Source organism: Uloborus diversus, chromosome 10 (genome assembly GCF_026930045.1).
Source record: "Uloborus diversus isolate 005 chromosome 10, Udiv.v.3.1, whole genome shotgun sequence".
Classification (NCBI taxonomy): domain Eukaryota; kingdom Metazoa; phylum Arthropoda; class Arachnida; order Araneae; family Uloboridae; genus Uloborus; species Uloborus diversus.
This window is the reverse complement of record NC_072740.1, coordinates 126,737,122-126,762,374: the sequence shown is the minus strand read 5'-3', so window position 1 is coordinate 126,762,374 and position 25,253 is coordinate 126,737,122. Positions and strand designations below refer to the sequence as shown.

Genomic DNA, 25,253 nt, shown 5'->3' with positions numbered 1-25,253 from the left:
GTTCTAACACTAAAGGTGCCAAAATAGTCTCTTTGAATAAGATAGACATTTTCACAAAAGCCACAACTTAATAACTTGTAAACAAAACATTTATTTTTAAAGAAAAATATAAAGGATTTTAAATACAATACTGCTTGATGCTGCTAGTTTTTAAAAATAATTTTCTTAACAAAAATCTGCTTAAGATTTTCCCTCTTTCAACATAGAACACTCCACCATAAAAGTATTACTTTTAAAAAATATAAGCATGATGTTAATTCTTGCCTGCTGAATGAATATAAAGTATAAAATCTTGTGCAACATCACGAAAATTTTCACTTTAGTCAATTTCCTATCATATCAGGAATGTAAAATATTATTTCACCATTGCTAACAGAATTTTATCTAAAGCTTTAAAGTAAGAGCTATTAATTTTATCTACCACCAGAAATCAAATACTTTACACCACATTAATGAATTCAAATAAAAAACTTGAATCACTCAGATTTAATATCATCAAACACTATAAGGACAACACAGCAAAAACTATTGCACCCCTTCATTTTAAAAATGGAAAGAATGTTTTACAGCTTTAACCACACTCAAAAACATTACATAAATTCTTTGTTTGATACTTCCAATAAGTATGTAAATGAAAGTCAAATAATATAAACCCCAGAGAAACACAAGTTCTTCATTTATTTGTTATAAAGATTTTAATTTTCACAGTTAAAAGCAGAATCAAAAACATAAAATGTACTGTCAAATAGCAAAATTAAATGCATAACATATGAGGTAAAAATCATAACATATTCCTTGTCAGTTTTCACAATAAAACGATTAAAACACTTTACTTGATTTAAAAAAATAGATATATATAATTCCAAATGTCAAATACAAAATTCAGATCTATTAAAACGTCCCTCTTAAATTACATAAACAGCTGTAAGATAGATACTACAGCATTTTTATGGAGCAGTTTTACCAATTTTTGCTTGTTTTGTTCTTTTAACCCCTTTGTGAGGGTAGATTAAATTTTTGACAGCTTCTCTTTATTTTTGAGATGCTTACAATAATATGGGTGCATAAATAAATTGAATTAAAAATGCAAGAAAATTTAAGAATGTTATACAAATCTTTTGAAGCTAATGAATACTAAAACTTCTTTAAGTTCTAATATTCAGTCTGCATTTCTCCAAAGCTCTTGTTTTTATCAGAGTTATTCCATGTCAAATGACCTAGTGATCCCCACTTGACTATCTCCAATTTAGATAAAAGTTTTATATAGTTGCAGAGATGCCTTTGAAACTAACCTATGCAGATTTTAGCTTCTAAGATCCAAATCCTGAGGACCTAGGATCTCCCAAAAAAGTGCTACAAAAAGAGAGATCAGTTTTGAGAGACAAATTGTGATTAGACTAAGACCACACATAACTTTATCACACAAGAAGCCAGAAATTTTGGGAACTTTATATTTGGCTTTTAATATGTTCTAGTATTTCTGCAAGACTGAGCTCATTAGATTTTATGTGGAATGCAAATTCATGAAAAAGCGCAAGGGAAGAGATTTTAGATGATCATAAATTTGGAATGAAGATACGTAAAAAGTTTGAACTTCAAATTCCAATGTCAAAATACTTGTTTTTAATGAGTTACAGTAGCACAGCATTAATATTGATTTTATACTTAAGATATTGTCATTCAAAATGACTATCAAAATCATTCATAAGAAAAAAAGCATATTCAAGGCACTGTAGCTCAAGTTTGTCACCTTGCATCTTCATTTTATTTGTACCATTAGAAAGAACATTTTTTTTCTCATCAAAAAAACTTTTTTTTTCTGGTGGTATTTTTTCTGCTAAAATATGAGCTTGAACTACTGTCGGTTGTTTCCGAAATAAGCTCGCTCCACAATTTATAATGGATAGTGACTGGCATGGAAACCAGTTTCTCGTGATTTTACAACTGTTATTAGTCAGAAATGCTTTCTTATTCTTCTTTTAAAAAGCTAGTTTTCCCAGTTTCCATGACAATCACCATCTATTATACATTGTAGAACAAGCTTGTCATGTGAATGACAGACAGTATTTCAAGCTTATTTTCTCATCCTTATGTGAAAAAGCACCATTGAAAAAAACCTGTTTTGATAGGGAACTATCTGCTTCTTTTTTTTTATTTTTTATTTTTTTTATTGGTCCTACTTTAAAGAAGATGCAAGGCGACAAACTTGAGCTACAGTACAATGAAAACAATGATTTTAAAGGTCAACTTGGATGACAATTTTTTTTTTGCAACATCAATATTTACGCTCTGCAGCTGTACTACAGCCCAACATACACTAAGCCCCCAAAAGTTCAGGCTTCCAGTGTGATAATTTTTTTTGAGGCCTTTTTTGGGAGATCCTAGATCTTCAGGATTTGGACCTTGGAAGCTAAAAATTTGCATAGGTTAGTTTCAGAAGCATATTTACAATTCCATGAAATTTCATCTAATTCGGTTGACCTCGAATAACTCACAGCTGTAATTTTTGTTAATGTTTTGTTTCTGAAAGCAATTATCAGATGTGTTTATGCTAGCTAAACACATTTATTGAAATTCTGCAACTGATTTTTGCAAAATATCTCTTTGGAGAAACAAAATAAGCCTAAAGCAGGCCTCTTTCAGTGTTTTGAATTTTGTAAAACCTACTTTAACATCATATTTTCAGGGTTAGCATAAAAAATATCCTGATTTAAAAAATTTATATTTCATAAACTATTACTTACCACTATAAATGATACATAAAAATAAACTCTGAAAGTTTTTTTTTAACATACATAACTACTTAAACGTGCATGCTCCACACTAGTGCAGCCAGAAATCCCTTCTGGGGTTTTTTTTTTGGTCACAACTGTCCTTACACAGGTATTTGCTACTGTATATTAGGATTGACAATGTTAAAACCAAGACCACTGGGGGGGGGGGGCTCTTTGACATTCTGCAACACTAGATTGGCTCTGTAGGTGATGATGAATTATCCTGCATGCGTTAGCCAGCCAGATCCCCAAACCTAACCCCTCATAATTTTTTTATGAGGTTTTGTCAAAGATAGTGTTTATACACCACCATTGCCTACTGTTGACTATTTGAAAATATGTAGCAAATTCTCATGCAAATTCGTTCTGTGCACGTTAGCTGGGTGCGGGCTGATGCAATTGACGTCATCACTAATCAGTTATTGGCATATGCCAAGTCAGCGTGTATAAGTCACGTGTGCTGGGTGGAATGAGGGAATAGGCATGAGCTTTGTGAATTGATAGATGTTGATAGGGAAGCTCATTTTTTGCATCAAATGTCTTTGGCGATTCTGCCTTTTTAGATATTTTTAAATCGTTATGTGCATATTAGTTTATCAAATAAACGATGAGTTTTTAAAAAGAGTTAGATTTCTTTCAAGATTGTCACATGGACATTAAATATTGGGAAATTTAAAATGAATTTCCCAGCACCTACAACATTGCAAAAACTGAAAGGTTGCATAAGTGTAGCATTATAAAAATCGAGAGAAACATTTCAAAATGTATATTATAGCTGTGTGTCAGGTTACAAAAGTCGTACACATTGATCATTTTGGAGTGAAAAAAAAACTTTCAGTTTATCTTTATTTTTATGTATCATTTATAGTTCTAAGTGCTTATAGTTTATGAATTACAAATTTTTAAAACCGGGATATTATTTTATGCTAACTCTCTATATTGAAGCAACAAAACATTTAATGTTAGACTGACAAAATTTAGGGTTTTAAACGGTGTCACCTGAATTATTAAGGAGTTAATAACTAAATTATTAAAGGATAATTACATAATCATGCATAAAGTACTTTAAATGTTCGGGGGAAAAATAAAATTGAAAACAACAAATCAGAAATTAAATTAGGAAAAGTTTAAATCAGAAAACATGAGTATCATTAACAGAAAATTTTCAATCCATGAGTAGAACTTTCTTAAGGAAAAAAATGTATTTAAAAGCGTTTAATTTGCTCTCATTTCTACTTAAATAAAATTCTGCAACAGGGATCTTTAACATTGTATATTTTTAACTGAGTATGATTAAAATAATTTAATACATAACCTAAAGAGAAATTTCATTGAAAATAGTAAAACTACAAAGGGTCACCATAGGTAAAAGTAATTTTTTGAAATCAAAATAATAGCACTCTAACATTCTAAAATAACCTAAAACAAGAACTGAAAATGAATATTGAAACAACATTAGCAATTAGTGTTTTTTCTTTTTTTTCTTATGGCTGAGGTCAAAACCTTCATATTTTCATTCCCAACACGATAAACTAAAAACAAAAATGCCAAAATTCAAACGGCTGTGAACACTGACAGAGGGAACTTACTTATGACAGGTAAAGGGCAAGGTAATCATGCAGTCTGAAAAATAAAACATAAAAATGAAATTTGTAAAACTTATAAAGGTTTATTGCAACAGAAAATGTAATTACATTCAAAAATAAGAATAATTATACATACATGAATAGCAGCTACTTAATTTGCATGGAACAAAATCATTTTAAGAATATGCATTACAAATAACGCAAAGAAAATCGTTCCAGTTGATAACTTTAGGATCAGTGTAAATTTCAACTCAGCATTTAAATCAAACATAAAATGTTGGTATATGAATTATTGAATGCAGTGATATGCTATTTATTTCCCATATATTTAGAACATTACATGTTTTGGAAATAAAAAAAATCTAACTTCCTTTTGTAAACAAAATTAATTTTTTCATAAGTATCTTCAAACATCAATGCAAAAAATATACCTAATACTCCAACAAAAGATTAGAGCCAAATACATAAGTAACAATGGGCCCAAGCAACAGGCTTTGGGCCCAGCTAGGTTGAATCAAGTCAATTTATTAGTCCCCAATGAAGATCAATGGCCTTTTTAAAGCTGCACACTAGAATGGGCCAAAAAAAAAAAAAAAAATCGAAATTCTGCAGAGCACTTAGCTTTAGTGCAGAAAAATTGTGACTCCCTAACAATAATTACTGTGCAAAATTTCATGATTCTGACTTGAATTCTTCTTCTGCTCTGGCAGACGACTTGATATTTTGAGATTTTTTGGAAAACATCACATAAAGAGAAAATTTACAAAATATTTTAAATTCTGCTGCGGAAATAGTGCGGAAATTGTTTAACTTCCTAACACAAACTACTGCGTAAAATTTCAAGCCTGTGAATTAATTTTTTCTGCTCTAGTAAGAGGCCTGAATTTTGAGAATTTTACATAAAATTCATTAAATACGAGTGACACATTACAAAGTAGGAAACATACCCAATACACCGAAATAATTCAAATTTTTAAACACATCAACATCAAATACATCGCCAGCTCAGTCATTTCCAGCCGAGGACTGATGTTTCGTGCTTATTAGCACTCATCAGCTCGGCATAGGAAAGTGACTGAGCTGGAGATGGAAAACCTCTTAAGGAAGCCAAGAGTGCCAAAAAAAAATGGTGGCTAATATAGAATTAGCGCGCACCAGACGAGTGACCGAAGCAATGGTTCGGTTCAACTCAAGGATTGAAGGCAAGGCATGGTATATTCAGTAAATTACCGCCCAATAGCCAGGGCTAAAGCAGAAATACATGAAATACACTGCTGGCTCAGTCATTTCCAGCCGAGGATCATTGTAAAAATCTAAAATAAAACATTTACCCTCATTCTTTCATTTTCAGTAAACTCCCGATTGTCCGCGACATAGGGTAGCACAGTAACTGCAGATAATCAAATTCGTGGACAATCCCAAAATTAGGTAAAAACGATGCTAGTGTATGTAAATAGTGTTTTAACAATCTACGGCACTCACACATTTATACTAGAGTTAAAACAATATCAGTGTATGTAAAAGCTGGAAAAGGGTTGCTCATTATAGCTAACCGATTACACACATACGAGTGCAAATCGTACAAAAAGTTTCCCTACAACAGATGAAACTAGGTTACACCAAAAGTGTACAAGAGCGAGATGGAGAATTTTTTCAAGCCTGGTCCAGTCACTCGCTTACTTGCCCAATTAGTGTTTATAAAATTCAGTAAGTAAGTGAGAACTAAAAATCAGTAAGAAGTGTAGATCTAAAAATCAGGCTAGATGCACTAGTCAGGTTTCAATGACCTTAATAGGTTTAATGTCATCTGAAGTTGGGAGGAAGAAAGCAATAAGAATATCTAAAAATAAATTATGCGCCTATTAAGTTAAAATGTGCACATTTATCTACATTCAATAAATCACCATCGAAAAAAATATTCTTGAAAGTGTGGGAAGCACGCAGATAATCCGCCCTGTGGATTGACTGCCCGCTGATAATTGAGAGTTTACTGTATTTAGAATATATAACCTTTTATTTTATGAATGATCACTTTACCCCACTGACCACTTTCCCCCACCTGACCCAATACTTCAACTTCATATTATGATTAATTGTTCCTCATATTAGAATATATAACAATTAAAAGCTTAAGTTAAAAATTCTGGAAATAAAGTGAAAGTATATGCATAAAAATGTTACATCCATGCAAATGGACTGAGCAAACTATTATTTCACTTATAATAGGCTAAATGCAAATTTATAGAACAAATATTGAATAAGACTGTACAGAACTTTTTTCTTTATTATAAAAAAAAAGTTATAATTTCCTTGCTGGAAATAAGATTTCAGAACAAAATAGGAAAGTACACAAATCTTTGAGACTTTCCTCAGCAAATATGAGAAAATTGTTTTATTGAAAAACAAAATAAATAAAAAAAAATGCATGATATTGCCAATTCAAAAGCAGAAGTCACACTCTATCTTCTGCTTTCAATGGTTCTCTAATGTATCTATAAATCTTAGATAACTGATGTGCATCAAAGAAATGCAAAGCTACTTCACTATTGAGCAAAATATAGTCCCCCTCCCTCAGTTTTATACAGACACAAAATCTACTAAATATTCCAGTAGGCCATTTTGATGCATATGAGAAATATTGCATAAATAATTCACTAAAACTGAAAACACCTGATATGAATTTTTAAAGTTTTGTTTCTATTCATAGAAAAATTCGCAAAGACTTTCTGAACAACCAAATGCATTTCCGTAAAATTGCATGCATGACTTGCAGAAAACCAATCACTAAAAATAAGAAAAGAAATAATTTGTAAAGAAACCTCAAAGTCTTCAACAAGCTGTAAAACTTGAACTGCTAAACCAGCTCGGATATCAAAGGATTGAGACAGATATGATGTCAAGGATTTTAATCCACCTTCAATGATAATAGAACGGCCACAAGCTCCATGCAAGTTGGGTATTGGCAAGCTCATTCTTGTTCTAGCCTGCAACTAAAATTTAGCACATATATAGAAAGTACATGGTTCATGATACAACAAAAACTATTTTATTAATACATTTTAAATTACATTTCTGCATCCCATTGTATAAATAGGGATTATGTAGTTTTGAACTCCAACATTAATTTAGCCACTTGAGTACTGCTAAGTAGTTTGTACTAGTGTATAGCAACGCCTATGTACACAGCATATATAGTATTTTTTTTAATTATAAATAAAAAAGAATCATACTACTGCAAGTTGGCATCATGTGGACACTTTGAACCATTAGCATGCTGGAAATGTTCACTCCAAGAAGTAAGGGTGATAGAACAGATTTACATGGATACTTTAAACTAATAGCATACCAGAAATGTTCATTCCAAGTGGGATGGGAGGTAGAACTGATTATCAATGAGGAATTTTTTTAAATATTTTCATTGTTTTATTAGTGTTTCGAGTAAGTTCGTGATTTCATGAATGATTTATAAATTTTAGACCATGTGAATATTTGCATTTTCAATTTTATTTAAAAATTTGAATGAAATATGAATAACAAAAATTAAAGTTGAGTAACATAGAGTGTGACCATTAATTATTTTGGGCTTTGTTTCTGTATGTCTTCCTGAATTATCTTTTCTTCCTGTATAAAGCCTGGTAGCAAGAGGCCATTCTCATCTTTCAAAGATGTACTCAAGTAGTTAAGGTTATAATGTTCTTGAGTATATTATATGTAATACAACTATTCTTTTAATCAGTAGAAATTTAGATAGAGTAATATCTAAATTTCTACTGATTATTTACAAATTGAATATTTACAAATCTAGATACTTGTAAACAGTTGTAAGAGCCCATCAGCGGCAGACCTACCTCATAGTATAAAGGCACAACTTTTTTCTGTGTAAGCACATCCTAGCAGGTAAGAAAGGTTTACTATTATTTCAACTGAGTCCTGTTGGCTTTGGCAGGAAACAGGTAGCAAAAGGAACAAAAAAACTAAACATCATCGAGTCATTCCATTACAGGTGACCTCTTCATCTCCACCCGACCATTTATCGTTTCGAACAAAATTTTATACAGATGCAGACATGCCTTTGAAACTAACCCATGTAAATTTTCAGCTTTCAAGATCCAAATCCTTAGAATATAGAATCAATAAAAAAAGGCTCCAAAATGGTGGATCAGCTTTCTGAAACTAATTGCCGTGCTAAGGTTGATCCACCATTGGAGGCCATTTTAGAGTCTTTCTCTCTCTCTCTCTCTTTGAGGTAGTCTAGATCTTCATGATTTCAGTCTTGGAAGCTGAAAATTTGCAAGGGTTAGTTTCATAAGCATGTCTGCACCTCTCTAAAACATCCTCCTAATCGAAGATTGTTGGATGGGGACTGCCAAGTCACATGACATGGAATTAATCTATGATGTTTAGTTTTTACAGAAATTTTATGCACCTTCGCTACCGGTTTCCTGTCAAAGTGCTCTGCTTAAACAGTGAACCCATCTTACCTGCTGTAGTGTGCTTACGAAGAAAAATTTTGGGCCTTTATACTATGACGTAGATCTGGCACTCATGGGCTCTTGAACTATTTGGGTTGGAAATTTCTGGTGTCACCCCCCTCCCTCCCCCCCCCCCCGCACCTACAAACAAAAAAAAAAGTTTTAATGTTTTATAAAAAATATGAAACTCAAACAATTTTCAGAAGCAATTACATTTGTACAAAAACAAAATTTTAGGTGAGTTAATGTAGAAAAGACATAAAAAACTATGAACGCTTTTTATAAAACTTGCCCTAGACGTATGTGCAGAGTCTTTGCGAGGTCTAAAAACTAAGGGAGTGTATGAAATTGATAGCACCTTCATTATTTGAAATGTGTCTCAAACACAGGGGGAAATACTTGGTTTCAGTTTTTTGGTTCAAGAGGAACTACTAGATCCAAGATTTGACAGTATGAACTTATAATATTCACTCCATGATGGGGGTTCTAGGGTACCCTCCCCTTGGAAAATTTCAAAAATTTGTAGTCTTAAAAATGCATTTTAGCTTTAAATTTTTCTAAACCTTGCAACTCCATTTTTGGTGTCACCTCCTAGATGGGTGACACCCAGGGTGGACGGGTGACCAGGGCCATCCGAACGGGGGGGGGGAAGCGGGGCAATTGCCCCGGGTGCCACGAAGTGAGGGGGGAGCCGCAAGGCGCCCCCTTGTTTCGTGTATCATAGATGCACAGTCATAAACACACAAAACAGAGAATCATTGCAATAATTCTCTATTTTTTCCTAGTGCTCGAAAATATTACTTGCTCCCAGTCCCCAAAACATTTGTTTCTTTGTATCATTGAAGCAGACACAAATTTTGAGATTATAAATGTTTAGAATCAAACAAAAGTCCCCCCCTCCCCTTCTCCTTTGTTTAGTTCCCACCAAGTTTCTTGGAGTTCTACCTCTTTTGCAGTGACACAACCAGAAAAAAGTTTTTCTTTGGGGGGGGGGGCACATTGAAAAAAAAAAAGATGATCTGATAGGAAAGGGAGGTTTGTTCAAATTTTTTGAAACTTTTAGTTTCAAAAAACGCAGTTAAAGGCCATGTTTATTAACATTTAGGTAAGGGATGAAGCTTAGGGACTACCCCCAATTGATTTTTAAAAAAAAATGGATTGCAATTTATTCCTGCTCCCCCCTGCAAGTTTTTGAAATTTAACTTTCAAAAACGTAATTTTACACAAACTTTGAAGATTTATGGGAAAGAGGATATGAAACCCTTCCCTTCAAAATTTTTAGTATAGTCCAAAAAACCTAAGCAATGTTTTATATTCCAGGGGCTATTCCATTTAAATTTTTTTGTAAGTGTCGTTTAAAAACCCCATTGCTTGTGATATTATAGAAAGTTTCTGAAACTCAATTCTTAAAAATGCAATTGTAAGGCCATATTTTGTAATATTAGGGCCAGTAATGTTTCGCAATAAAAATAAAAAAAAACGCAATTCTAATCGATTTTTGATATTGCTGAGTATTTGGGGGGCTTTCCCATGAACTTACAAAATTTGACACAAAAAAGTGAGAGCTTTGTTTTTAACATATATGAAAAACTGGTATTATACTTGTACAAGTAAAACCAAAAAAATTTGAATGAATCATTGATAGAGTCCGGACCGATATTTAATTTTAATATAATTTACTTCAATAAATACATTTTCTATTTATAATCAACAAGTTATCTATTTGTATGCTCAGTTTGATCAATATGAGTAACTAATTCAGTTTTAATTGTTTGTTTTTTATCTTGTTTGTTAACATTTTACACGATAAATATTTAGATTTTAGGACATTTTCATTTTTCGATAAGTTTTTGAGGTAATTATGCATAATAAATATTAGAAACAGACTCATTTCTTGCATTTTAATTTGTATTTTTCATAGCCCTCTGATTATTTTTGTTCATTAATACTTAAAAAATGCAAGTACGATGCGTTCACCGCGTATGATGTACTAATGTTATAAGTAACTTGATTTTTTTTTGTGTATGGGGGGGGAGGGCATGGCAGGAAACTTTCGCCCCAGGTGCCGTCAACTATTAGGACGGCCCTGCGGGTGACCCCCCTCCCCCCGTAGTAACACCACTGGATACACTATTAGGAAAAATATAACTATCTACCCAAAATAGTTACCCAATTCAGTCTCTATAAATAAATTCAAAACTGAATTTATAAAAAAAATAAGAATGATTTAATGCAACTGATAACATTAAGTGTTAAATAAACTGTTTCACTTGATTTCTAGCATTTAAAGGATTACTTTAGTAAATCACTTTTTTTTCCAAATTTCCCGAAATCTTTGTACATTTTTTCAGCTTCCCTTCATTAGCCTTTTTTTTTAAAAAATTCCCAGTGCAGCTTTTCCTAGGTCAGTCTGAATCCTGAATAGAGAAAATATTCAATAACATATTTTTAATACTATTATATTATCATTCAGTTATATATAAAAAAAAAAAAACAACCTTTAAAATAGCATATCCTGGTTGCATAATGAGACTGGTAAGGAGTAATATTTTTTCTTCTTCACTAATTAATCCATCTGCATTTTCATCAAAAGCTTTTTGCAAGTTCATCCACAAACTTTTCAGTTGCACATACTGGTAATCTGAAAAGAAGCAAGACTTAAATACAAAATTAAAGAGCATGACTTTAAAAAGTTTCACTTCTCATTTCAATCTTTCATATTCTTCAAATAAAAATATTAAAATTTGACCAAATTATAATCATAAGTAACCTAAAGCAAGATAACTTTTTCTTTGTAGCAAAAAATCTCAAAAATGCCCAATTATTGGGGCTGACAACAACCTAGGATTATTTGAGCACTTACACTATTTGAACAAAAGCTAATTCAAAGCAACTGTAGCGTTACCCAATTAAAACCGCCATGGCTTCCAATTTAAAGCTCCATTTCACTTTTTATGAAATAATAACTAGAGAAAAATATAAAACCCACACTATGTCAACTCTCCGTTTTTTTAAGCCTGTGAATCGACCAATATTATCATTTTTCAATTCATCGTTAAGTTTGAACTTAAAAAGGTGGGGGTGCAAAGCCCATTTAATTTTAAAAGTGAGGGGGCATTGAGGGAGCTAAGCACTCTCTCAGAAGGTAAAGCATAAAAGTGCATGATATGATAAAATGAGCAGAGTATCAAATGTTCCCGAAAATATTCAGTGTCTCGGGAAAGAAGCGAGTTGCTGCAGACTGGATTTTAGAAAAGTTGGTCGAATGTTTCAGAATCTGGGAACATTACTCCTGTTTATGATTACGGTTGTTGAATAGCGTGTCAACAAGTGACTGAATATTATTTTGATAAAGGTTGAAAAGGATAGCAAGGGGCAACCGTACAGCGTATACATGAATTAATATAAAATTGAAAAAAAGAAAGTATATTGCACTTTAACTATTAATTTAAAGGAAAGAAGAATTCATTTTCAACTGCGAGGAAATTCTTCAAGAAACAATTTGTCCTGTGGAAAGTGAGGGAGCAAAAGAATAGATTCTAAGCTTGCTAAGTTGTTCCCCATGTATGCCCTATGGATTCGTTCGGCACCCTTTTTTCATGGACAACCCGTGTCGGAGCCTGGTTGCTCTCTTTTGGAAACATTTATGACAGTTCCATTGAAGTGCTCGGTGCAAAATCGCCCGCCCCCCCAGAACAGGGGTGATTGTGAGTTCATCAAAAAATACCTGAAAGTTTTAAAGCGAGAACGGGGGGGGGGGGGGGTAATCTTTGGCCCCTATTACTTAAGTGCACCTTTGCCATAGTATTAAATGTATTAAATAGTTCTGAGTCAAAATAGTGTGTGTAATTTTGGTTAAATTTTTAATGGGTTACAAAGTTACTTTTGAGCTGGTGTTATACAAATTATCTTTACATTTGTCCATCTTAAGGGATAGTTGTCCATCTTAAGGCTCTTGCAGGTATATTTCATGAGTATTATATAATTTTAAAAGATTGCGGAGGTAGGGAGATAAAAGCATAACAAAAAAAACACATAATTCCGGTATTTTCGGACATAAAAATACCGGAAATACGTCCGAAAATACCGGAAATTCGGTAAAATACCGGAAAACAATCACCCCTGCCAGAAGTATGTCGCCTTGTGGAAGACTGCCCCCTTTGCCCCAACCTAGCTATGCCACTGTTTTAAATGCGGTATTTATTTTTGAACATTTACTTTCACATCATTTACTTATACTTTTTCAATGTATTTTAATACTACTAATGCGTTCCAAATCCCGCATTAAAAAAAACTTTTTTCTCAATAATTGGGCTGAATTAAATAGTATTATAGAAAATTGTAGAAAATAGAATGTAGAAATATAAGTAAATTTTAGAAACCGTAACCTCTAAAATTTTAGTTGTATGCTAAATAATTATGAATATTTAAATCATGTACAATGTGCATTATGATGGGATGAGCCATTTAGATATGGAATATCTAATTACCTATGCAGGACGTATTGTCAAAACAGCTATGTAGTATTTAAATGCATAATCAAAAATAATTTTTCAACTATGGCATAGTAACTGCAAGCGAGCAATGAGAATAATATAAAAATGTGCATGCATTTTTTTCCCACAAGTCTGTAATCATAATTATAATCGTAATAGGTACATCATAGTTTCAATCGATTACATTTTTTAAATAGTCTAATCATTGCTGTAATCATAATTACGTTTTGGCAGAGGATTATAATCATAATCGTGTAATCTCTGATTTGTCAAGCTTGTAATCGTAATCATAATCAATTACATTCTTTCATAATTTACTCCAAGCCTGCTGGTAGCCCTATTCACAATCATTTTCTCCCCACCCCTACCATCCTTTTGCAGTTCAAAGTTCATTTCGCTGACATATATCAATATTATTTATATTATTGCTGTTTAAATCATGAGCGGGAGAGAAAAGAGCTTACGCTGCCTTTTCAGAGAAGTTTATATCTACACTGCTGCAAAACAGCTATGATAAAACAAACGGGCAGAATTATTTGAAACATTACCGACTTTCAGCTGTTAATTTCCTTTAAAGAAACAAACAACACATATTATATTTATTTGGCAGTATTAGTTATTTATCGCTAGCAGGAGCATCAAATACCAATTTTTTCTTTTCTGCAAATTTAGCAGATCCTGTATAATCTGATCCCTCTTATTAACCTTAAAAAAGGTTCCAAAGTTATCTGTTTATACACGGTATATGCATTATTTTGATTTCAGATTTGCTCTTTCCATAAACAGTGTGTGAAAGATCCGTTTTTGTTTATCAGAATTTTGTGATAGCTTCTTTTGGGTTAATCGAGATTATTAGTACAGTAAAATTAGGCCAAAAAATGGCCAAACCCAAACATCCAAAAAAAAAAAGTGAAACCTGTTGCAAATTACTTCTTACCCTTCCAGCAAGAAGGGGTAAAAAGTCCCAGCACTTTGCGCGTCGGGTTTTGGGGGGAAGGGGGGGGAACGAAATAATCCTCTATTTAAATAAAAATAATTTCTATTACTTAAAAATAATTCTCAAACCTCGCAGAAACCACTCTATAATAGTAAAATAATAAACTCTTACAGAAAAAAATTCCAATTAACAGGGGTGCACAGGCGGGGGGGGGGGGGGGAATGGGGGGGGTTATGGAGCAGCTTTGCGTCATTGGAATTTTTAAGGCAGTTTTTTCAAGGTCTATTTCTTTCTTTTTTGAGGGTTTTCATTCTGGATGGATACTCCGTCACACTTAAGGGGTGCGCCATCGCTTGGGGGGGGGGGTGACCCTGAATTTACATTCTAAAATCAACTATTGCAGTGAAGTTCGCGAAAAAAATTTCCCTGATTTAAACTTTTCCGAAGTACAAAATGCCACACAATGATATGGTAATGTCAGAATGATAATTCTAAAAGATCTAAGCGAGCTCAGTAAGAAAATTATTTGTCTTTGAAGTTATTAAACTGTTTAGAGGGCTGGAAAACAAAATTCCTGTGCAGCATAAAAGAAGTCCAAACTGACCAAAGTTTCCCTACTTCTTCTTGATTAACTTATTTCAACTTTTCTAAAATCTTTTGCCATCACCGTAAGGGGGGACAAACCAAAATTGCCAACAGTGAGACGGGCAATGCAGCAATTCTGCATCCTCTAAGTCGGTGGGGGTTCTCATTTGCAAACACCGAGCTACCTCTCTTTTACGCAGCTGGTTATGTGAATTATGCTAAATATACAGACATATACTTGCAACACTATCTCAAACTTTTGAGTATATTATGCAATAAAAAAAATTGATCATATCAAACATCAGCTATCTAACGATGCTACGCAGTGACAAATTCAGGTGGTCTAGAACCTGTAGTGATTCAACGATAGAACAAGTCTTGATGAGAGCAATGAGCAATACAACAATAGAATGCTAAATATTTACAGCTTTTTGTCTCACAGTTTGGAAATCACAATCCGTTTCTAAAGCCCCCAGAAGTTTCCTACCTCTCAAGTTGGTAGTGGTATTGGTCGCTGACAGTGGCGTAGCTAGACCCGACTTTCGGGGGGGGTTACTTCTTTTATATATATATATATATATATATATATATATATATATATACATATATATATATATATATATATATATATATATATATATATATATTATGTATATATATATATATAATATATATATATTTTATATATATATATATAATATATATATATATATATATATATATATGTATGTATAATCGCTTGGAATTTTTTTCCTTTTCTTCTTTTTTTTTCTTTCTCTTCTCTCTTCTTTTTCTCTTTTTTTTGAGACTAACTTTTCGGGGGGGGTTTTGTCCTCAAAACCCCCCCCTTAGCTACGCCCCTGGTCGCTGATTATAAGGTGAGTTGCGATGAGAACTTTAACGTTCGGGTAGTAGCATCAAAGGATATTGAAGGCAAACAATTTTGTGGCATTTCTTTGTAAAGGAGGTAAGCAGTTATGTCTTTAGCTTCTGTTACGAGAGTAGTTACTATCTGTAAAGATGGAATAACAAATTGTTAAAAACTTCTGGTGCGAGTTACGCGCTGATCCTCCATCAGTATTCGATGAATCTGGTTTCAGAAGGGAAGAAATCTTGTATCGTTAAAGTGCTATTATCTGAAGCAAAAGGTTCATCCACCATCACAGAACGAACAGCTGGTGTCATATATGAGGCAGTGAGAAGCAAAGGGATGTAAGTGGAGATTTTCAAGTTTTGAATAAAACGCGTTTAAAGATAAAATCCTAGATAGGCTTTCATTGATTTTCTTTTCTAAATCATGCTGTATAGAAGCAACTACCAGGTCTACTAGTACCATCTCTTGCCCCAAGATAGAGGAGAGGTTCACCAACCATTTATACTGTTTATCTCCAAATTTTTAATTTGCCACTTACATCCCTTTGCTTCTCACTGCCTCATATGTAATAGATAGGAGATACCTGCTTGATCATTTTTTTGGTAATAATCTGTAAGCTTCAAGGAAATATGCCAGCAATGCAGGGTTAGGTAACTTGTAAGTATGGGAAAGCTAGTGTCATTTTTGATGGATGCAACGAAAGCACCACAGAAATATAATGTGCGTCCTATTGCAACACCCAAGCCTTCTGCTCTAGAAGACTTTCTGCGTCTCAAATCTTGTGCTTGCTCTGAGAGGTTCATTGGATATAGTGAATGTTTGAAAAGTCTGAAAGTGCACTGAAGTGCTCAATTATATGCACAAACTGTGTTGGACATATCTGCAACAATAGCGATTTTGCTGAGGATCTAGATTCCAAAAAACATCTTGATAACGAAGACTTTTTGTTACAAGCTTAGAAGAAATCATTTGAAAGCAAAACACAGTTCAGCGTAATTTTTCTGGCCATTTAGTTAAATGTGCACCATCAGAGGGGGCGGGGGGGGGGAGGGATACTATTTTAGTATATAATTTCGTTTTGGGAGGTGAGCTACTGTTCTTATGAGGTGGACAGTCCTGATTTAATGCATTTTATAGATTTGATTGAAATAATACTTCTAATTGAAATAAAGGGGGGGGGGGTGAGGATTTATTTTATTTTGCGGAGGGGGGATGCTGTAGCTTTGAGAGGAGGTGCACCATCGATTTTGGAGGATGGACACACTCGATTTCTAACTTTAATTTAGCATAACATAATGTTTCCATATGAAATTTATGGAGGGGGTTTCGGGGGTACTGCTTCGTTTTACCGGGATAGGGGGGCTCTGTAGCATTGGCGAGTTATATCATCCCTCTTGGGGGTCAAACACCTTTAATTTCATGCTTTTAAATTTAGTATGACATATTATTCTCACTTTAAATTTACTCTAAAAATTCTGGAAAAATACCCAAAACGGCAATTTTTAGATGCCCCCCATTCCGAAACCCGACGCACAATGGGGTGGGACTTTTTACCTGTTCTTATTGGGAGGGTAATAAACAATTTGCACCAGGTTTAGCTTTTTTTTTTGGATGTTTGGGTCCGACCCCTATTTTTACTGTACTATATGTGAAAGATATGTTTTGGTTGATCAGAAATTTGTAAAGGGTCCGTTAATGGTCTCAAATCTCCTCTGGCCAGACCTGAGTATAAATAATTTCCTCAATTTAATGATACAATTCACTAGTCTGACTTTGACTGCATAAAGTGTCTATGCTCCTCGATTTAACCATAACTTTGTCCAGTCCCTTGACAGTCGTTAAATTGAGGTGATATTGTAGTTTCAATTGTATGATTTAAGATCAATCTGACGCTTACTCACAACTGAAATACAGTCGAACCTCCATATATCGAACTTCCACATATCAAAATTTTCTATATATTGAAATCCCAGCAAATATCTATGTTCATTACATAGAAAAATTGTTTCTGTATTTCGAAAAAATCTCTATATATCGAATTTCTTTTTCAAGACATTCGTAGATTTTTTTTTTTTTTCCACTTTTAACTGTTTGTCTCATGAAAACTGAAGGTTATGGGAGAAAATTATGTTCACTAAAGGTTGCTACCAAACTCATAAGGAATCTGGGGTTGAGGGGTGTGTAGATAGGTCGTTGCTTCGTTCTGGAGTTCTTAAATTACCTCAAGTTTATTTCAAATCTTAGTTTTAACCAGTAGCACTGTAAAATCAGTTTCAAGTTATTCCTTTTCTCTGTTGCTTATCATTCTTAGTCTTTTTAGCTTCAGTAAAAATCATTCAAGTTAGGGAAAATGATTTTTTTCCTTTCTCTCGATTACATTGTCAAAACAAAAATCCCCCTTAGAATGAAGATGTATGAAAGCGCAAAAAAGTAATTTCTGTTAAATTTTTAATTATTAATTTTCATTCAATCCAATGCTCGTATAAATTAGAAATAGGGTTTTATACACAAAAACTAGCTTCAATTTTAATGTTTTAGGAGATTTTTATGATAAAACAAGATAATTTCCATATATCGAATTTTTTTCCGGCAATTTGCTACTTCGATATATAGAGGTCCGACCGTAATTGAAAGCATTCTCATGAAATATACTCACGAAAAATGAGCTAATGGCACATCCAAAAGTGCGTTTAAGTTTCTAAAATTGTCTATTGCCAAAAAATTTTCAGTAGCTAAAACAGTTTTCCACACAGCAGATGAGATATCACATGGAACTCCCATGCTTGCATTCCTACAAACAAACTCATCAAATTTATTCCATTCCTCTAAAGATGGAGAAGTGATAACAACTCTTTGCAATTCCAAAACACTTTTTCGCCAAGTTATGCGAGGGTTATGAGCGATGGGCAAGTCCCCATAAAAAAGGACAGAGCCTTTAATAAAGTCTCTACAAATGCTGTAACCAAAACATGTAGGACAATAATATGCATGTCTGAATTCTGAGGATGAGTGTCCTGTGGTAACAGACTCCAATTGCTTTAGATTTACGACACTTGCCTTGCTGAAATATATAAAAAAGAATGTAGACAATTCCAATTTACACAGTCTGAAGATGAAATAAGCAAGAACTACAGAGAAGATTAAGATGGCTTTTTTAACTTGACGATTACAAAGCATTTTCTTCAAATATTGAAACTTTTAGCAAGCCTAAGTACCAACAAATAAAAAATTGAGGATAAGTCGATGTATCTTGGCACCAAATATTAACACATTAACAAGCTCATTATAAATGTAACAGACGCAGAACAGTCTAATTTTAAGAACAGAAAAAAAGATTTGTCACAGAATAAATTTCGGATACTGCATGAGTAAATTTTGAAATAGAATGAGCACCGAAAAGTTAATGATAATCTGCCCGAAATGTGGTCAACAGCAAAATTTTCTCATTGTTTCATGCTTAACAATAAAATGATATTACTAATATTACTGTTCGACCCACGTGCACAATTTAATATTCTCCAATCACTCATGAAGCAATCATTAACCTGGAGGTAAATTGTTTCTAAAATGCCAAAGAAATTTCATCTTCCGATTTGTCCTAAATAAAATGTGAAATTCATTTCTCAACTTTTCTTGCACCATCAACAATAGCGAACTGTTCAGAGTGACTTATGATAAACTAATCATCATAAAAACAAACTTCAACCCGATCTATTTATTAAGGTGAGCCGTAGTGTCTTATCGTAGCCTACGAGGATCTGCTGTAGCGCAGCTTTATCATCCTCGTAGGCTACGGTCTTATTACTTGAACGACGCTATAGATAGCAGAATTGCAGTGCAGCAAGCTCCTTACACAAAGCGAATCATCCGTCAAAGGTAGGAAGCCAATCAAAACAAGGAATCTCTACACAAGACGCCCCATCACAGGTATCAAGCGTTATTGAAGAGAAGATACATTACGGTAAGCATTAAAGTTCACTAGGTACTTTTCGATGGCTGCCACCATTTCCTTGTATATTGATGGGAGAATACCAGCGTAAACGTGTTTCCTATAACGTCATTTAAGTACTGAGCATTTTTTATGTTTATCACTTTTTATTTCGCCAAGCACGCGCCAAAGCGCATGCGCATTGACTGGTGAAGGACATCCAAAAAGTCACAGTCTGCAAAGTGCGAAGAACATTAGTGCTCTATAACACCAATCCTGCTTAAGGATTAATCGATATTTATTACCACGATTTTCTATAGATTTCTTGAAAATAAAATTTGAACCTATATGAAATGTCCATTAATCCTATAACAGTTTTTAACTGTTAAAATTTAATCTTATATTAAAGAATTGAATAAATTTAAAATTGGCCTTCAGCTTGCGGGGGATCGGGCGAATCCAATTTCTCCTGGGGTAGTGACTAAAATCAGCTGCTGAGCCGCAGAACGAGGACAATCGGTGATGGTTTGTCGCAGAGCCCGAAACAAGTAAATCATTTTCGGTTTTAAATTATTTCAGCTGCTGTCATGTAGAAAATAGGCAAATTTAACTTTATAGATCATCTATTTGGAAGTCAGAGCATTTATGTAGGTAAGATTTTTTCCCCCGCTCATTTTAAGTTCCTCTAATTGCAGTGGAGAAATTTTTATACATCAAATTTTAGTAAGCTGGGAATTTCTGTCAAAAGTAGCCTCAAATTCAGTTTTCAGAATCAAATAGCTAAAATAACTTATTCTTACTGAATTTTTATGTGAAATTTTAGCCATATTCAGCTTCTTTTTATATCCTTGTCATGCCTAATATTTATTTGCAAAAGCAAACGTTTTTTTACTCATTAACGTAATCACGAAACTTTTGGGTTTTCTGACATTTCTTGTCCTTTGTATTTTTATGTCACCAGCTAAACGTGTTTGAAAACCTCCTCATTTTAAAAGGTTTCTTTACCATTTGAAAATTAAATTTTAAGTTATTATGTACTTGGAATATAATTCTTGAGAATTTTCTTTTTTTATATTTCAATTTGTTTGTTCAATTCACTATTTTTTCAACACATTAATATTGATTGGGCAATATACTAGGATTTATATTATTATAAAAACATAAGTAAAACTTTTTTCTTTTTTGAGTTATGTGTTTAACAACATTAAAAATGTTTCTTTTTTGAAATGTGACAAATATTTTGATGGTTGTACCCATAATTTTTGTAGTTTAATGATTGAGATATTTGAAAATTGATTATTAACTAAGGTTTGTGATACTGTTTAAGAATTGTTACTTGTTTCTGGTATTTGCACAGGTCCGTTTTTAACCAATAAAATTGCCTGAGCATTCCAAACAATTTAGAATTATGCAGGGTTTGTACGCTCCTTACAAACTCCTTATAAACTCCTGCTTTTTAGAAAAAATAAATAAGGGCCCTTAAAACTCCTGACTTTTGCAAAAATCTCCTTATGAACTCCTTATTTTTGATTCTCCAAATCCTTGGTCTCAAATACCCCAAAGCAGAATACTACTAAATTTGCGACGTACGTCGCAGAACACTTCCTGAGCTGCAGAACAATTCTGTTCAAATGTGAGAGGAAGACTCAGACAAATTTCCTGCAGACATTCTACAGATTTCCGTGAAATTTCTGCAGAAAATCTGCGTAGAAACTGCAGATTTTCTGCAAACATCTTCCAACTCAAGATAGAATTTTGCACTAATTCTGCAGATTTCTTTAAATGAGAACAAAATTCTCGGAAATAACGATAATTCGGCGGAAAACTAGCGAAAAATGTTGAACTCGATAAGTCGTCTGCAAGAACTTTAAATTTACTTTGAACTTAAAGAAATCTGCAGAATTTGCAAAAATTTCCATCTTGAGTTAGAAGATGTTTGTAGAAAATGGACAGTTTCTGCTAAAATTTCATATTCTAAATCTGAAAAAATTCAGATTTTCCTAGTGTTTTTGGTTTCTCTTTTCCTTATTTTTCCCAATCGATCTGCATCCACTGCAATTTCCTCCACAAACGGATGTTTTGGAAACATACCAGCATTGAAACACGTCCATCACCGAAAATTGCGTGTTGTGTTTGAGATTTCAATCCTTTTGCATCCTGAAAATATTTATTACCTAACTCCACTCATTTTATTTATTATTTTAATAATTTATTTATTTGTTAACATAGTTTTAATTCCTCCTTCATACCATGTAAAATTAAACAAAAAAAAAAACATTTTGACACCTTGGTTCGGATTTTTATAAAATTTTGTATATTTGCTCTTTTTATGCATTTTAGAAAAGCATATAAAATATTTTGGGAGAATCGGTTTAGGTTCTACAGAAATGCATAGCAACAGTAAAGTTTCAAAAACTGAAAAAAAAAAACCTCCTGTATAAAACGATTTTGATTTAGGGTTACCGATTTGTGAAAAAGGTCATGTTAGTCGCATCTGTATACAATGCTTGGAGTACTTGCAGAACAATTTTGGCCAAATGACTTTATGTTGCAGAACATCTTTAAGTATTCTGCTTTGGGGCTTAAATGCAAAAGATGAACAAAGGTTTGCACATTCTTTCTGAAGTATGAATTTTAAAAATAACGATATTTAGACAAAAAACCAACCTCCTTAAAAATTGAAATAAAACTCCTGCAAAACTCCTTAAAAACTCCTTACTTTTTATTTGTAATTTTGAGTATGAACCCTGTTATGGCATGTTACAGGGGCGCACCCAGGATTGTTTCCTGGAGGGGCTAGAAGTTTCACGAGGAGCTCCGATAAGTGAAGCCAAAGATGAGAAGCCTTCTCCTTGAGAACATTGCTAAATTAAAATTTCTGAATTCCGAAATTTATTTAAAAATTGTAATTTTATGCTATTGTGGTGATGTGAAAATGGGGGAGAAGGGTCAGGGTTCAGGGGCTCTGTTCAGAAATGTTTTGATATGGAAGTTTTAGAAACGCTAATGTAGACTATTTGCTGAGATATTAGCAGATAGATGGGTACTCTCGGGATATTGTTCAATTGCTTCGAGATTGAAGCCCAAAAAATACATTTTCCTGCTATGTTTGGTGATTTTAAGGGGGTAGGGTTTGAAAGGATTCTCCTCGAAAGATTTTCGACATATGTCTATAAACACAATTCAAAATAGTGTACCTAGGGATAGAGGATGGAAGATTCGGGAGTCTCCGGCAGTTTTAACAGCTATCTTTTCGAGATTATACACAAAGGAGGGAAATACGGAAGTTCCGTACTGGAAATACTTTGAAAAACTCGCTTTAGGCTATTTTGTGCCAGTTAGAGGAGCAGGAGAGGGTAAGTTGCCCTCCCTAGGAAATTTTTCGAATTTAAAATCTATGAAAAAACAAAAGTTATCTTTGGAGAAATTAGGATGGGAGTTTGGAATTGAGTGCTCTCTCCCGGAAAATTTCCAAAACTCAAGGCCAAAAAATGCAATTTTAGGCTCTCTGTGGTCAAGGGGGTTCAACTTCATGCTTCTGGGAGGGGCTTAAGCCCCTTAGCTCTCTCTGTGGATGCGCCACTGGCGTGTTACTAGCATTGTATTGTTGCACTGTTTTGCATGGTACTTGACAAATTTTGAACTATGTACTTGTTCAACACTGAGCAGATGAAAAAATTAGGTACTATGAAATCCTGTTAAAAAGAACTTCATGGGAGTGAACTTTTCGTTTGTTTGTTGTAATGGAATTCAAACAGTCAGAGGGGGGGGAGCTCAAATATTATCCTCATGGTTTAGCGAGATATTTTCTACATAGAAACCGATTTCAGTACAGATTAGAGTTATTAAAATTTTTTGACATTTTTAATAACTTATTTATTAATGGCTGGAGAAGAAACGTTTTTACATTTTGCAAAGAAAAACACACTAAAAGCAAGGAAGTTCTAATTTCTAAGAGGGGGTTGCTTGAGCCTCCACTTTAACCCCCCCCCCCTCCCACTATATGGGCGCCTATGAATCAGGGCCAGATTTGCCAAAGTGCAGAAGTTGCAAATGTTACGTGTCCGATGTCATTAGAAAGAAAAATAACAGAAAAAAAAAACTGTTTTCTCGTACTTTTACCTGTTTAAACTCCTTTTTTTCTCTCTCTTTTATTTAAATCCAGCTTTCCTCAACAAAAAAGAATGTTCAGAAAATTAAAATTCTTATTTTTTTATTAAATCAGTGTCGTTTTTTCATTAAAAATACAGAAGATTCCGTAACATTTTTCCGGAAAATATCATCCTGACCGTAATCGCTGGTGCTGGAAGGGGGGTTTCTTTTGTTTTTTGTAGATATTAAATGCCTTCAAACTGACAAAGAGTGAGAACAGTCACTGCCTTAACTAATTTCATATCAGTGGCGTAGCCAAGGGAAGGGTCCATAGAATCTGAACCCACCCTGAAATAAGTAAGAAAACCCAAAAATGAAAATGTCAGTTTTTTCCACACATATTTCTCTTGTTTGTATAAATATTCTGTATAAGAAGATGTTAATTTGACTGCATATAATTGTATGTATCTCTTAACCCTTTCATTACAGGGTGCGGCAAAAAAATGGCAACTTTATTTTTTTGTATAATTTTATCAAAAAAAATTTTTTTAACAAATGTAACAATTAATAACAATAGCATGGACCTATGGTCATAACATATTCAGCCTGTTTCAAAGTGACCTCCGACGGCGATACACAGGTCCAGACGTGACCTGAAATTTTCAGCGATGGGCCGCAGGTCCTCCGGCAACATTGGAGCCCATTCCCGGTGCAAGGATTGCTTCAGCACCTCCAAATTTTTGTGGGGCTTAGCACAGACCTTAGCCTCTAAAATGAACCACATGATGTAGTCTATTGGATTGAGGTCCGGTGAGTAGGGCGGCCATTCCGCCGACGAGATGAAATCTGGAAAATGGGTCCTGCACCAGTCTTGCGTCATTTTTGCCTTGTGAGCAGGCGCAGAGTCCTGTTGAAACGTCCAATTTGCATTGCCGAAGTGCTGCTGAGCCCAGGGAAGCACAACAGCCTCAAGAATGTCGCGGCGGTAGACTTCTTGGGTAATTTTCACCCTTTGATCCACAAAAACGAGTGGGGTCTTACCGCCAGGGTTTAAGCTGGGTTCAAAAGTTCTTTAGCATAAAAGCTAAAATTGATGGAAAAATGTTAGCAAAATGCTAAAATGTTACACATTCTCATATATTTATATATGCCTCAGTGTGTTTCATCTCCAGTTGAAAATAAAATTCATATTTCATTTGTGACATTCTTGAAGACAACAGCAGTTCTTTTAAAACATAAAATAAAAAAAGAAAACATGATTGGTGTTTAGAACGTTGCAGTTCCCTCCTCCTAATAAAGCAGTTTTTGGGGGGGACATAATGCTGGATAAGACTAATAGTTATTGAACTTAATTGTAGTTTAAACATCTCAGCTAAGATTTTAAAAAGATTAAGTTGATTATCACCATGCACGCTTCCTCTCTAGGATCATACATTTCTTCTTTATTTAAAAAACTAATTTATTTTTTATTTGAGCAAAAAAGCGAAAATGCATTGCTTTATTTTCGCA

At 33.7% G+C, this 25,253-nt stretch overlaps 1 protein-coding gene across 1 annotated transcript in view; it reads right to left on the bottom strand.

Annotated features, from left to right (window-relative positions):
- The window catches only part of LOC129231503 (uncharacterized), a 40,704-nt gene extending 21,247 nt beyond the window's left edge, over positions 1 to 19,457 (bottom strand). The window contains 4 exon segments of the mRNA XM_054865832.1: positions 7,180 to 7,350; positions 11,331 to 11,423; positions 11,425 to 11,473; positions 18,381 to 19,457. Of these exon segments, the coding sequence (XP_054721807.1) occupies positions 7,180 to 7,350; positions 11,331 to 11,423; positions 11,425 to 11,473; positions 18,381 to 18,901 (834 nt within the window). The 5' untranslated portion in view covers positions 18,902 to 19,457.
- Between the last annotated feature and the right edge of the window lie 5,796 nt (positions 19,458 to 25,253).